Source organism: Mustela lutreola, chromosome 2, assembly GCF_030435805.1.
Source record: "Mustela lutreola isolate mMusLut2 chromosome 2, mMusLut2.pri, whole genome shotgun sequence".
Taxonomy (NCBI): Eukaryota; Metazoa; Chordata; class Mammalia; order Carnivora; family Mustelidae; genus Mustela; species Mustela lutreola.
Window position 1 is genome coordinate 90,829,308 of NC_081291.1, and position 14,296 is coordinate 90,843,603.

General features: G+C 52.3%; 1 protein-coding gene across 2 annotated transcripts in view; it reads left to right on the forward strand.

Annotated features, from left to right (window-relative positions):
- RFTN1 (raftlin, lipid raft linker 1) overlaps nt 1-11,307 on the forward strand; it is a 192,843-nt gene extending 181,536 nt beyond the window's left edge. For both annotated transcript variants that reach the window (XM_059162543.1, XM_059162542.1), the window contains exons 8-10: nt 1,536-1,639; nt 3,434-3,515; nt 9,956-11,307. In XM_059162543.1, coding sequence (XP_059018526.1) covers nt 1,536-1,639; nt 3,434-3,515; nt 9,956-10,351 — 582 coding nt within the window. In that variant the 3' untranslated portion in view covers nt 10,352-11,307. The remainder of the gene's footprint in view (nt 1-1,535; nt 1,640-3,433; nt 3,516-9,955) is intronic.
- The last annotated feature ends 2,989 nt before the right edge of the window (nt 11,308-14,296 follow it).

Genomic DNA, 14,296 nt, shown 5'->3' on the forward strand with positions numbered 1-14,296 from the left:
ATAGTTGAAGAAACAGTCTCCCAAAGGATCAATTACTTGCCAGGAGTTCAGGCAACTTGGTAGCTACGCTGGGATGGGTGCCCAGCAATAGGGGTTCAAAAGCCGTTTGAAGAGGGAAGATTCATCTGTCTTCCAGCCTCTTAGCCCAGAGCAACCAGATGAGCTCGTTCTGTTCCCAAAAAGCCTCCAGCAACACAGCCAGTCACCACCTGTGGTCCCGCTGTGAGCAGTGCCACTCCCAAGTGAAGCCACCTTCCTCGGTGCTCTGGGCGCAGTGGAATCTTCTGTTGTACATGCTGGGGTTCTCCCCCTAGAATGCCCCTTCCCCAGCTTCACCTGTCAAATATTTGCCCAGCCCTTGGGCCCCAGGAAGCCTGTGTTGATCACGTCTGGCATCCTTCCTTTTCTGCTGACCTTCGAAGCCTCGTGGCCCTGCCCGTGGGCCGTCTTGTATTCCCATCACTTGCCTGTCTGTGCTGTTGCCCCCTCCAGCTGTGAACACTAGCAGTGGAACTGTGCCTTCCTTCACCTTTGTCCCCACCACTCTGAAATGCTCGCTGACTAGCGGTGGTTAGAAGGAATCAGAACCTGTCTGAGATTTTCTGTAGTTCTGAAGCCAGCCTCATAGAGACGGGGAACCCACTGTAGACAGTGGGCAGGGCGGGGGCCACACCCCCAGCGTCTGCATGGAGCCCAGAGGGGGAAATGAGGCCTGCTGCAGTGAGAGAGCCGGACTTGGAACTAGGGGCAGTGGCCTCACAGCGCGGTGCTCTCTCGCAGGGGCAGGACTGAGTTTCTCAATTGAAAGGCGAGTCAGAGGGGCGCCTGGGTGGCTCAGTGGGTTGGGGCCTCTGCTTGCGGCTTGGGTCATTGATTCCAGGGTCCTGGGATCGAGCCCCACATCGGGCTGTCTGCTCAGTGGGGAGCCTGCTTCCTCCTCTCTCTCTCTCTGCCTGCCTCTGCCTACTTGTGATCTCTGTCTTTCAAATAAATAATTAAAAAAAAAAAAAAAAAAAAAGGAAAGGCAAGTCAGAGGCCACTACACAGGTGCACACACTGATCTGAAGTAGAACACAGGCAGCGCTCATCAGTCCATTCGTGTCAGGCTGTGTAACACAAGTGAAGCTCCCGTGTGTGTGTGTGTGTGCATGCGTGCACTCGTCTGTGTTGCTGCCGTGGCTGGATGTGAACGACTTGATCATGAATGAAACGTGATCTAACTCCCAGGCACGCACTCCGGAATCCTCAGTTGTTGTCTGCCCTGAATACGGCTCTGAGGCCAGGTGACTGTGCTTCTGCAGACACTCACCGGAGGCTATCTGTCCACGCAAGAATAGAACCAAATTAACGCATTAATCCTCTAGCTCTAGTTCCCGCCCAAGTGGGGTCTGTGGGGCAGGACCTCCGGGCTGCCGGGCTCCCCGTCCTTTCCTGCCCCATCGCCTAGCTTCTGCTGACTGATGGAACATCCCCCTGGGTCACCCAGGTGCTGACTTGGGGCAGCCGCAGCCCTCATGGTGGCCTTTCTTCCCCAGGGTGTCGAGGTGCAGACCGACTATGTGCCCCTGCTGAACTCCCTGGCGGCCTATGGCTGGCAGCTCACCTGTGTGCTACCAACTCCCGTGGTCAAGACTACCAGGTAACAACAACAGGGGCATCTGTCCACCTTAGCTCAGCCCACCCTCCCTGGACCTCGTGGGCATGTCCCTGAAAGGCCTTTCATCTGTATTTGGGGTTTATCTGAATGAATTCTCCTAACTATCTCATGCGGTTATAAGCATAGATATCATTCCCATTTTATAGATGAGAAAACTGAGGCTCAGAGATGCTCTGTCACATACCTGAAGCCACGCACCCAATAAGTTGCAGAACTGGGACTAGAACCTCAGTCTCCAGACGGAGTCTCCTGTCTCTTATGCCAGGCAGGGTGATGGCCGGCATGAGGCAAGGCTGGTGATCTGGGGGGACAACAGGGCCGTGCAGCCGCAGAGGCCAGACTCAGGGTGGAGAATGATGGGGGCAATCCGTGCCTTCCTTCCTGAGTCCCTCTAGGAGGCCATCTGGGCTCTCAGCGTGTCTCCCTCCTGACACTGGACCACAGTGGGTCTGCACACTACCAGGCACCTGTTTGCAGCCACGTTTTGGCCCCAGGCCATTGGGAGCTTCCATGGTGCCTTACAACCAAGACTTCTGTGGGTATGGAATGATGGAAAGAACCAGGGTGGGAAAAAAACCCTCGATTTGGGACATGCAGACTTGAACCCAGGTCCAGACCCCTCCATTTGCTAACTGTCCATCCTGGCCAAGTCCTATAGCTTCTCTGAATTAGTTTCCTTGTCTGTAAGACGGAAGAAAGCCTGCTCCAACACCCACTCCAAAGGATAGGAGTCACGATGAGAACTGGATTTAAATGAGAAGCTCCCGCTCGTTTTGAGCTCTCTAAACCCAGAGGGTACAGACAGGTGCCTCTGTGGCCCTCTCAGATCTCTACCTGCTCAGTAATCCCCCTAATCCTCCACTTGCCTGTGCTGCACACGCCTCCTCCCCTGCTCGGGGAACTGGGGAGGTTTGAGCTCGAATCCTCACTGTGAGAACTCAAGCCCACTCCTTAAATGAGCTTTCGTCTCCTGTCTTTACAGACAGGCTGTGGTCCCACTCTTTGGAGTGGGCTTACTCCAAGTGGGCTTACTCACTCCTCGGGGGTGAGGCTTCAATGAGCCGTGATGTGTGAAATCACCCAGCCCAGACCCAGCACAAAATATGTTCATTTTCTCCCCCCTTTCCTTCCGACATTCCATGCAGTGGCGCTTGCCTCAGCGGAGAAGACAGCGATCTCCCTCACAAATATTTCTGCCATCTTTAAAGGCTGCTCTGTGGGGGCCCAGAGGAAAGTGCACTCACTGTGCCAGAAAAATGAGCAGCGCTCCTTAGCACCCCTCTCCTGTGCCTGCAGGAGTGAGGCTGAATCAGGCCCATGGCCACGCCCCTGTGCTCAGCCAGCCTTCCGTAGAGGCAGCTGGGAGGCTCACCACCTATCCTGGGCCAAATTGACCTCTCCTTGGCTCCTTCCCAAACACAGAGTTGGAAGAAGCTTCTACCTCTTGAGATTCACGGAAGAAGCCAGTTTGTCATCATTTGGCCAAGATGCCAGCTGTTACCTCACATCGAGGGAAGGGGAGCCCCCAGCTATGAAGCTGACTTGGTAGAGATGCCCACAGAGCTTTTGTTGAGCCCCTCGCAGAGCCCCCTGGAAGCAAGGGCTGGGTGGATGGCCTGGGTTGGGACGAGTGCTTATTGACTGCTGACCTCTCCCTGTTTGGTGGCAGTTCTCCGTTCTGTCGGTGCTCGGGCTCAACAACCTTAGGGGTAGGCACGTGGGTGAGGTTTGGGGCTGGCCTGGGGTTAATGGCTCATTCTCACCTCTGTGTTCTAGGGACGGGAATGTATCCACCAAGCAAATTGTCTTTCTTCAGAGACCGTGTCTACCTCAGAAAATCAAGAAGAAGGAATCAAAGGTAAGCGACCTTGATGGCCTTTTTCAGTTTTCCTTGGCAGGGCTTCCTCTGCAGCTGGATTTTCTGTAACAGTTGAGTGGGCAGCTGGCTCCGACTTCCAAGGGCTCTCAGAGGAACATCTGAGCGCCTTGGCAAACGGGAGCACACCTGAGGCTGCTGAAAAGAGACAGATGGGGGCGCTGGGCAGGGGACGTCTTGCCTGTCAGGTCAGAGAGCAGAGTAGAACCGTTCTGTTGGACACGCATGTAGACCAGATACTCCCACTAAACTAAAAATAGGAGCCTGAAGTCAGCTGCCTCCGGCTGGAGTGCTTGAGTTTGTGCCCAGGGCTCGAGTTTGTGCCCAGCTTCTCTGTATCTTAATCCCATGACGAGCTCTGGCTGCAGCCTGTTGGATCCCTCAGGACATCAGAAGTGCGGTGATCTTGGCAGAGAGAGGCCCTGCCAGAGCTCCTTGGTGTGCCCCAACCCCGTGTCACTCTCAGTGACAGTGGCTGGTGTGGACACACAGTCCGCAGCAGAGTCCTCAGGCCCCACTGTCTTGGGGGTTGCTGGGGGCCTTCATCCCCTCCCTGGACAGCACATGACCAAGCCTGGAAAACAACAGCTGTGCTAAGAGACTGTGGCCATTCTGAGATATTTTCCCCATGTTCCCAGAAATCAAATCCAAGCCCTTCCTTGCGTCAGATGATTTTGATGCTTCTTACCCCACACTTCGCAGCCGGTGGGTGATTCTCCTGTGGGTGATCGGCCATTTGCTCGGGAAGAGATGAGGGAGTCGGGGACTTGCAAGAGCCCAAGTTAGGTGTCACCTGAAGTCCGCCTGAGCCAACTTTGTTGGCCAGCGCAATGCTCTCTGGCAGGGCCTGACAGACCTGCTCTGCTCCTCATGCTTGGCACCCTCCTGTGCTCCCCTCATAGTTCCTCATGTTCTCTGGACATGGAGCCTGGACAGGGGCGACAAGCAAGCGAACAAATTGCAGCAGCCCCTCGCCAGCCGGCAAACCCACGGGGTTGGTGGGGGGGCTCCTGGGAGGAACGCCAAGGAGAAGGCGACCTGAAGCCAGATGGTGTAGAATGCAGAGGAAGGTCTCTCTCTCAGCTCCAAGACGCTAATGTGACAGGTGACAGCAGCAGAGGGCCAGAAGGCAACCGCTGAAGTCACCATTAACCACCAGGAGCAGTCAGCCGCCGGCTGGAAGATGGATCTTCCTTAGACCACCGTTAGCTACCGCTCGGCCCCAGGCTCCTGGGGACTGTGTGCATTCACGGTGACATTCAACAACAGCACAAGCCAGGCTGCCATCAGACGCCAAAACACGCCAACTCAGCCTTTAAGAGAAGGAGGCGGTGCTGCCTTTTCCCACCAGCCCTTCCGGGTTGGAATGTGGGCGGTTCCCAAAGGAGAGCCCTGGGGTTTAATTTCTGTATGAAGTCTGTGTGGCTCACGGAGGGAGACAAGCAGATTTTAGAGGGAGCATTTTTAAAGCTGCCGTGAGGAGGTGGACCAACTTCCCAGGGAAAAGCGAGAGGATGGAGTTATCTATTTTCTGATCAGTAGACTCTTCCAACCCCAATCAGCTGTGCTGAAGTGGGTGGCTGCTTTCACTCTTGAAGTCCCTCCTTACCTCCTGCTCATTCATGGGATTGGTTTCTGTGGAGCACAGGTTTTTTGTGTGACCTGGAGAGGTCACCTCACTCACTAGTGGAGTCCGGACGTGGGGTACGGCGGGGGGACTTCACAGCCAGATGGCTTGTCTCGCTCTCACGGTCCCAGCCAGTGGCTCTGCTGCTGACTCAGGTTGGCAACCTGCTCCGGCGAGCTGTGGGTACCCCAGTGACCATGGCAATAACTCCATCAAGTCCTCACCATGCCTGGGTCCCCCAAGCACTGACGTTCTTGACCACCCTCTGCCTCTTGAAGCCCCTTTTTGTCTGGGCTCTGGCCCTGCACTGCCCTGGTCTTCCAGCAGGTGGTTCAGACCCAGCCCCATTTCTCTCTCTCTCTCTCTCTTTCTGGTCTCTTTCTTAGAAAATCTCATTCATCCCCAGAAAGAGAAATCTGACCCTTTTAGGTGATGACTCCCACACTCGCATTTTCAGTACTTGTTTCTGCCCTTTGACCCAGCACCACGGACCCAATTACTACCCAGCATCTCAAGGGGGACTTGTGACCTGGCCAGCCCCACCCCCACCTGGAACAAGGGCACTGCCTCCATCCAGAGACATCCACCCACCCAGGGCTCATCCTTGACTCCCCAACACTGGCCATGGTCACTCTATCCTCAAGACATGTCTGTTTTAGATCCTAGGAACTTGAATCCCTCTGCTTCTCCCCACCATTCTGGGCCTCAACAACTCTAATCCTCTGATAACAGGTCTCCCCTTCAAATATGTCCTCTACTAGGAGCTAAGGGAATCTCTTACAGAAGCACACGGAATCCTGTCCCCCCACGGCTTTAAATGTTCCTAAAGCATTGTGTAATTCTTAAGATAAAGACAGGAATCTGCATGAGATCCATAGGGCCATGTGTGGTCTGGCTCTTCTGCCACAGTCCCCATCTTCTGCATTCCAGCTACTGTGGCCTATAGGCTCTTCTGTGTCCCTTCTTGCCACAGGGCCTTTGCTCTGGCTGTTCCCTCTGCCTCAGACTCTCTCCTCCTTTGTATGTATAAGTAATGAAATGTGTGAGCCCAGGACATTCATGTTCTGTCTGGATTGAAATCTAAGGAAAGGGACAACAAGGCTGGCACACCAAGGACAGCATTTTGAGGCCTCTCTTAATCAGCGAAGTGGAGAAAATTCTCCCGTCAAGACTTTTCAGCATTTGAAAGAAACTTCTTTGTGAGTGGGGCTTTCAAAGCAAGTAATTAAACTCCATCCGAGGTAATAGATGATTTCTCCCACACCCAAGTCTTCCTTCCAGCTACACTCCTTGAAGTGGGGGCAGGTAACAGACAGTTTTTAAAATGTGGGAATTAAATCCATTAGCCCTTGCTGACATGAAACTCTGGACCCACACTGCTGTCAAGTGAAGAACTTTTTTCTTTTGCACACTTCTTTCTGACATGGATGACTAGTGGAAATCTTTCTGAGTGTGGACGCCAGCGACACAGCCAAGTGCCACAGACCCACTGACTGGGGAAGGCCCTGGCGTTGGAGTGGGCTGCTTAATTTGTTCAGAAGCCCTCCCTGGTATTGCTCCAGATATGGCATGCCTCCTCCTGGCTGGGCTGCCAGCTTTTAAGAGTATGGATGTTCCGGGCACCTGGGTGGCTCAGAGGGTTAAGCCTCTGCCTTCAGCTCAGGTTATGGTCCCTGGGTCCTGGGATCCAGTCCCACGTCAGGCTCTGTGCTCAAGGGGAGCCTGCTTCTTTCTCTCCCTCTGCCTGCCATTTCCTCCCTTTGTGCTCTCTCTCTGTCAAATAAATAAAAAAAATCTTAAAAAAAAAAAAAGTGTGGGCATTCCAGACCTCCCCAAAGAGCTGTCACCGTCCCGGGGGTGGCTGTGTCCCTGCTTCTCGTCATCTTGCTTTCTGAGACGGTGCCTTGTTGAGCCTTGGGATCTGGAACAATCATGTTGTTAAAACCCCTGACTGTCCTCTGCTCAAAGGAGCAGAAGGGAGTGGTGAAGGGGGTAGGTGTGAAGATGGGAGGGAGACAAGGAAGTCCTTCCATGAGGGGCAGAGTTGGGGCTGCAGGAAGACAGGGGGTGTCTTTGTCTTAGCTCAGCGCTGCCTAGACTGGGGCCTGTGGACTAGCAAGATGGGCCTTACCTGGGAGTTTGTTAAAAATGCAAAGTCTCCTTCCCCTTCTAAGGTTGTTACTGAGTCCAAAACTGTGGGATGGGTGAGTGTTCTGTTTCAGGAGTCCTCTGGATGGTTGTGATGCCCATTCAAGTCTGCGGGCCGGTGTCTCAATTATCTTACCTGTGCACTGCCATTCAAATTTTATCATTTTCTTTTTAAAAATAGGCCTGTCAGAGAGGCTTTGGTGTAGATCTTTTTTTAAATAAGCCAAACCACAGTATCTTTAATGGCAGTTAAATCTGTATTTCCATTAGCTGACTATTTGGCCTAATGAGCCAAGCACCTGACCCAGCAGATGCCACTTGACATCAGACAGTCTGAAAGGGGAGGCACCTGTGTGCGAGGCTGAGCAGGCTGAGCGGTTTCAAAGGGGCGTGGCCTCGCCCTCTGTTTCCTCTCCTCCTTGCCCCTAGGGCGAGAGCCTAAAGCCTTTCTTCCACCAAGAATGAAGTTGTAGGGAACCAGAGACACCTGGATCTGAGTTCCAACAGGCTGTTTTCTAGCTGTGTGACTTCGGGCAAGTTACTCAACCTCCCTGAAGCTCTACGCACTCATCTATCCAATCGTACTAACCATGACTAGTGAGAATACTTCTTTGGAGATTCAGGGCCATGGGAGACCTTGTCACAGTGTGAGAGACATGGTTGGCACCTTAGTATGTGTTCACTCCTTCGCAGGCGGGTACCTGCTGGCAGTCTGCCTTTATACTTTGGAACATTTCGCTTTTCAGATGTTCCTGGGTTTGGGCTCCTGCTGCTTCTCTGCTTCAGGAGAATGCCTCCACAAGAGACTGGAGAAGAAGGGAGAGTTGAGTCAGGGCCTCCTCGGAACTCGGCCGCAGCACCCATGACAGCTGTGGTGGGATGGGGGCCCCCCAGGCAGCAGGGGGACTGAGTGATGGCGCCATGGCCCAAATAAAGTCACAGAAGACTGTAGTCCTAGAAGGCATTTGGTTTGATGGATTACCCTGTGGTGACCAAGATGGACAGAATACGTTGGCTGGGATTGTGTCCACCAGCTCAGTGCTCACAGCCCCAAATCCTCTGCCCTGTAGTCCCTGGAGAAAGTGGCTGGTGTGTTCTCCTGGTGGCTTATATCAAATCAACAAACTGTGATCTTCTATAGGAAACTAGGTATGGCTGGGCTTCAGAGGACACATGGAAGTTCTGCTTCATTAGCAAGAGCTGACCCTGAGAGAAGAGCTGGGTTTGCATTACAAAATAAGAGTCCTCAGGGCACCTGGGTGGCTCATTCCTTAAGTGTCTGTTCTCTGCTCGGGGCCTGGGATCAAGCCCCACATGGGCCTCTCTGCTTGGCAGGAAGCCTGCTTCACCCTCTCCCACTCTCCCTGCTTGTGTTCCCTATCTCACTGTCCCTGTCAAATAAATAAATAAATAAAACCTTTAAAAAGAAAATAAGAGTCTAGGATAACATCTGGCAGAGGTAAAATCTCCAGTGGTTCTACACCGCCCAAGGGCAGGGGGCGCTGTCTGCGTCCACCACCGTATGACCGGACCCGGAGGTGCAGCTCCGCCCTGGGGGCAGACACATAGTTGAGAGATGAGGAATTTGAGACTTGGAGAGATTAATGACTTGCCCAAGGACCGACAGCTAACTTCCCTCTGGGGTAGTCTGAGCTTCCTCCACCCAAGCCCTGAGCTCCAACAACAGGATCCCTGTGCTGGCAAGGCGAGGCCTCAGATGCCTCAGCAGAGGCTGCCAGGCTGGCATCTGGAGGCCACATGCCATCCATGCAGGACACTGACTTTGGACCTCAGCACCACTGCTGTCCCCAACAGCAACGTCTATGGTACGTGGGCACATGATCATGGGGCCTCTTCGAGCCCAGTCTCACCTCATAGTTTCAAGGTGACCCGTTCTTGCCCAGCTCCATTACTGACTGGACAACCTTATTCTCTCTGAGCCTCTCTTGACTTCCCTGTCAGTGGAGAAATGCTTAGTTGCAGGGAAGCTCCCCAGGGAGCAGCCTCTGAAAGATTTGGGTGGAAGAAAGTTTTAGGCAGAGTGCCCCCGGGAACACCTGTGGGGAAAGAAGGGCACAGGAGTGGGCAGGGGGAGAAGCTGGGCTGTGAGGCAGTCACAGCAGTGGCTGTATTAGCCAGCCCCCGTGGGAACCCAGGAGCTGGGATGGCCTTTTCAGTTGGCCCCAGGTTCTGTGCCCTTCTAACTCTGGTGATCTGGTAAGAGAATGCAGGCCCGTGCTTGGTAAGCCCACAGCCCACTCAGAATGGAAGCACGTACCCAGAGCCCTGGCTCCTAGGACAGGCAGGCCCCACGTCTCTTCTCCCATCCTGTTTCTCCAAGTGATAGGATGTCAGGATCTCCTTTCCCAGAGCCAACTGAAAGACATACCCCTCGTCCCCAGAGACTCCTGAACTGCACATCTGAAACACAGCTCATGGAAGGCATCAGGCAGGCTCTTAACAGCAGGTGTGGTGTGTTTGGGCCATGATTCCAGTTTGGCACTGGTAATGCTCTGCTCCAGGAACACTGGGAATGGTGTGTCTTGCCCTAGGAAGTGACGGCGGTGGGAAGGCAAGCAGACAATCAGGTGAAGCTCTGGGTTCTCGGAGCCTGTGTTTATTTATTCCCATCCTCTCTGGTTTCTAGTTCCAGTGGCGGTTCTCCCGAGAAGACATGCACAGCAGGCAGATGAGGAAATCCAAAGGTAAACTGAGCGCCAGAGACAAGCGACAAGCAGAAGAAAACGAGAAGAACTTAGAAGACCAGTTTTCCAAAGCCGGAGACGTGGGAAACTGTGTGCCAGGCCCGCATCAGGATGACGAGGCCTCTGAGGAGATCAAAGTCCCCATCCAGGAGGTCACAGAAGGAAAGCAGCATCCTGACTCGCTCTGCGTGGAGGGTGGAGCTGTGCAAAATGGTCCAGCCGGGCCCTGCAGGGCCCCCACAGGGGGCTGCACTGGGCACTCCCATTCTGGGGAGGATGCTAGGGAGGGAGATGCCGGGGAAGTGGCCGCAGAGCCTTCCTCGGAGGATGGCAACTGATCTAGAGCATTGGTGTTGAAAGCCTGATGAGCCGGCAGACCCGAGGCTCTGTGCCAGCATCCGGGTTGGGGGCCGGTTTGCCCCAGTGTCCCGTGTTACCCTTTGGCTTGGCTTGACCTCTTCTTGTGAGCTCACCCGGGCCCTCCGAGGGCTTGGGTCCCTGACTGTGTTGGTCTCCGCACATCCGTTAGAAATGTGTCGTAATGCCCCAGTGTTAGAATGCAAGAGGTCAAGTTATTTCTTCTCCGTTTCCCAGTCCCACAGGAGGGACTGGACCAGCCAGTGCCTGTGTCCACCCCCAGGGCCTCCAGGGAGTATTTGAGTCAAGTCCATCGTTGGCTACAAATCAAGGCTCTCTGTGGTTCATACCACCGCCCCCTTGCTGGGGCACCGTCCATCCCCTGCTGTTCTCTGCAGCTGCTTGGTGATGTGACAATGCCTGGAGGCCATCAGGTGCCCTAGTATCTCCACCCCACAGACCCTGCTGCTTTGGTGGAGAAAATGACAGTGGGGAGGGGAGGTGCCGCACCTCCCAGCTTTTCTCCAAGTATTCCCATAGATACTGGTAATCTGGAAATGAAGAGGTAATTCTGTGTGTGCCCCTCCTCTTGCAGAATGTCTGAGAAAGTATTCTGTATTAGTATTAATGCCAAAAACTTTTTTAAGGGTTTTGTACTCAGCACATTATACGAACACATGTTCCTTCCAACATTTCAGGGCAACCCGGCCAGTTGGGAGCCCTTGTTATGTGCTATTTTAATCAGTGTATCATTGGCCGAGTTGTTTCCATGTATGCTATCACGTGTTTATATTGTCCAGAAAGTATTGTTCAGGCTTTAAGTAGATGCAACTGGCAAACTGTGGAGAGAGAATGCCGATTGTCTTGACCGGAACAACCGCCTGTCTCTTCTCTTTCTTGTTTAGTTACTTAAAGCAATAAATCATCTATGAGTTTAGTGCATTGTAAGTACTGAGTATTGTGTCACAGTGAAAAGTCCTAGCCTGACGTCCAAAGGCTCAGTAAGTTGCTGACTCCTGGCAGCATGATGATTTTGGAGAAGAAAATGAAGTTCCTGTGGAAAACAGCAGAAGCAGTGAAACACACTGTGCTTTCCTGTCATTTATAGAAAGAAGATGGAAAGTGGGATTCAGGTGTCACCCTGCTAAGGCAGGGCACAGCCACCTCCCATGGCCCGGGGTGGTAGAGACAAATACCGTTAAAAAACAAGAAGCCCTATATCAGTTTCTTTGCATGTTTTCAGACTTTTTTTTTTTTCCAAAAAGATTTATTTTAGAGAGGGGGAGAGAGTGCATGCACACTCAACTGGGGGCAGGGGCAGAGAGCGAGAAAGAGAAAATCCCAAGCAGACTCCCCACTGAGGGTGGAGCTGGATGACAGGTCCATCCCAGGATCCAAAAGATCATGATCTGAGCCAAAATTCACCACTCTGGTGCTTAACCGACTGAGCCACCCGAGTGCCCGTTACCAGACTTTTAAGTAAATTATTTCATGAAGCAAATCTCTTCCTTGTAAGTTTTGCTAAAATAAACACATTTGCACTGTATTTTTATAAGGCAGTACTGAAAACCCTTGTGAGCTGCATTGTACAATTGTTTTTCTCTGGATTTTTCAGCGAACTTCCCCCACCCAGCCCCAGAGCTTCCCTAAAAAGGTTGAAGGCTCTGATCAAAGAGAAAACAACTATTTAAAATTAACATTTTCCACAGTTATACTCAAGAATATTTATATAGCATTGATTTAAAAAAATATCTCTTTGGGTATATCTTAGAGGATCATGGCTTTTTAAAAATATGCTAGTTAGCAGAGCCTGGGGCAAAAACACTGCTCATCTCTCACGACTTTGGAAAGCAGTTGGTCCCAGGCCACACCCTTCACGTGGATGGCCTACATCACTCAGATGTGGGTACATTTTTCAATAATTCAGTAACATTTATGCTGGCTGGCTGCCTATGTTCTGGGGAAAAAAAATTAAAGGTGATTGTAGCTAATTTGTATTCCTCAGGGAGTTTGGCCCTAGCACCAGGCTGACAAGTAATTCCTGAAGGTCTTGCCTTTTCCCCCCGCTTCTCCACACCTTGCTGTTTATCTGGCAAAATATCGGTCTCCCTGAGGCGGTTCTCAAACTGGCTGGCCTTAGAATTGCCGGGAGAGCTTTAAACATTCCTGCTACCTAGGTTCCATCTGGAGAGTGGCCCAGGCACCAGATTCTAAGCCCCCTGGGATTCCATGTACAGCCAAGGGTGACAGCCACTGGCCACAGGGTGGCCGTGAGTTGAATCACAGCTTGTTCCTTGTGAAATGTAATGCTTTCTACAAAAGGTAAGAAACCAAGGCCCTAACAATCCCAACATCCTCATGTGCATTTCAAGCGGCTGCATTCCTGAAGGAAATTGTACTCTCCTATGATGGCCGATAGGGTCAAAGGCCATACATAGTTCGCGCTGACAAGGCCCCATGACCAGAAGATGTAGAAGCTTGTAGTGTTTGGCTCCAGGAGGCTTGTGCACGTGGCAGTCAGTCTTCGGGCTGTACCTGTCACAGAACGTCTGGAAGGAATGGGGTGTTCCGGGTGTGATCAGGTGATTTACGTGCGGACCTAAGTGACTTTGATGCCCCTGCTGCCACCACCATGCAGCTTGATGGGGCATTCCAGGGAGTCAGAGGTAGTGCCATCAGGGGAGGCTAAGTCAAGCCTCACGGGAGGGACGGAGCGACTGCCATGGAGGGTTCTGGTCATTTTCTGGCCCAGTCGTTACCTATGGAAAGAGGTTTTTAGAGAGAGAGAGAAAAAAAAAAAAAAAAAAAACACCTCCGCCAGGAACAAAAGCAGTTCTTCTGAAGCTGTGGCTGAATTCTGAGTCTTTGGCTAGGAAACTATTTCCAAGACCTTGCCACCTCGAGCGGGGCTCAGGGCAGGGGTGTGGGTGGGAGGAAATCTTACTCTGCTTCACGAGACGCAGGCATAGTGCTCTCAAGGGCACCTGGGCACAAGGTTGGAGAACTGACACGTGGAAAGCCTGAGGACACCCATGTTCAGGAAGCAGTAAGCCTGTTTGACATGGGGCCCCGTGCAGTAGAAAAGCCCAGTTGGGCTTTGGAATCAGCTTGTTAGGATGCTAACCTGCACATGCCATCTCAAATTCATTTTGTCACATCTCCAAGTACCTGTGTCCCCATGTGTGAAAGGAAGCTGACACCAACTCATCAGGATTTTGGATGCAAACGATGTATGCAAAGGGCTTGGTGTGAGGGGCAGGTAATCAGAATGCCAGCAGGTAACACACGTGGCAGAAGCAGTCAGAGTTCAGCCCAGTGCCCACTGGCTCCTCTACTTCTGGCCCCTCTAGCAGTCTGGGGCCCCGTGACTGGGTTCTGGCCAACAGGACCTGAGCAGATGGGACGCAGGCCACTTCTGGGCCTGATCTTTCCAAAGCACCCCATGCTACCTCTGCCTTCTCTTCCCCAACATCCTTGGCAGAGTTCAAGACAGACCATGATATGAGGATACAATAAAATGAGCTACAAGCTTAACCACTGAGAATGTTACCTGTTACAGAAGCAGAGCATAGCCATCCTAACAGAAATACTTTAACGATTTTATAATAAGTTATAGAATACTTATATACAATGTTTATAAAATCTTAATGTATTTGTGTTTTTAAGATTTTATTTTGAGAGAGTGAGAATGAGTCAGGGGGAAGGGCAGGGGCAGAAGGAGAGAGAGAACCTCTCTCTGCCCCTGAACGCAGACTGCCCCCTGAACGCAGAGCCCAGTGCAGTGCTCCACCACACCCCCAAGATCACGACCAGAGCCAAAATCAAGAGTCCCGACACTGAACCGATTGCGCCCCCTGGGGCATCCCTATTCGTTAGTGGTTTATAAGCAAGAATACAGCCAACGTTAGTCCAGTCCTTGTCTGCAT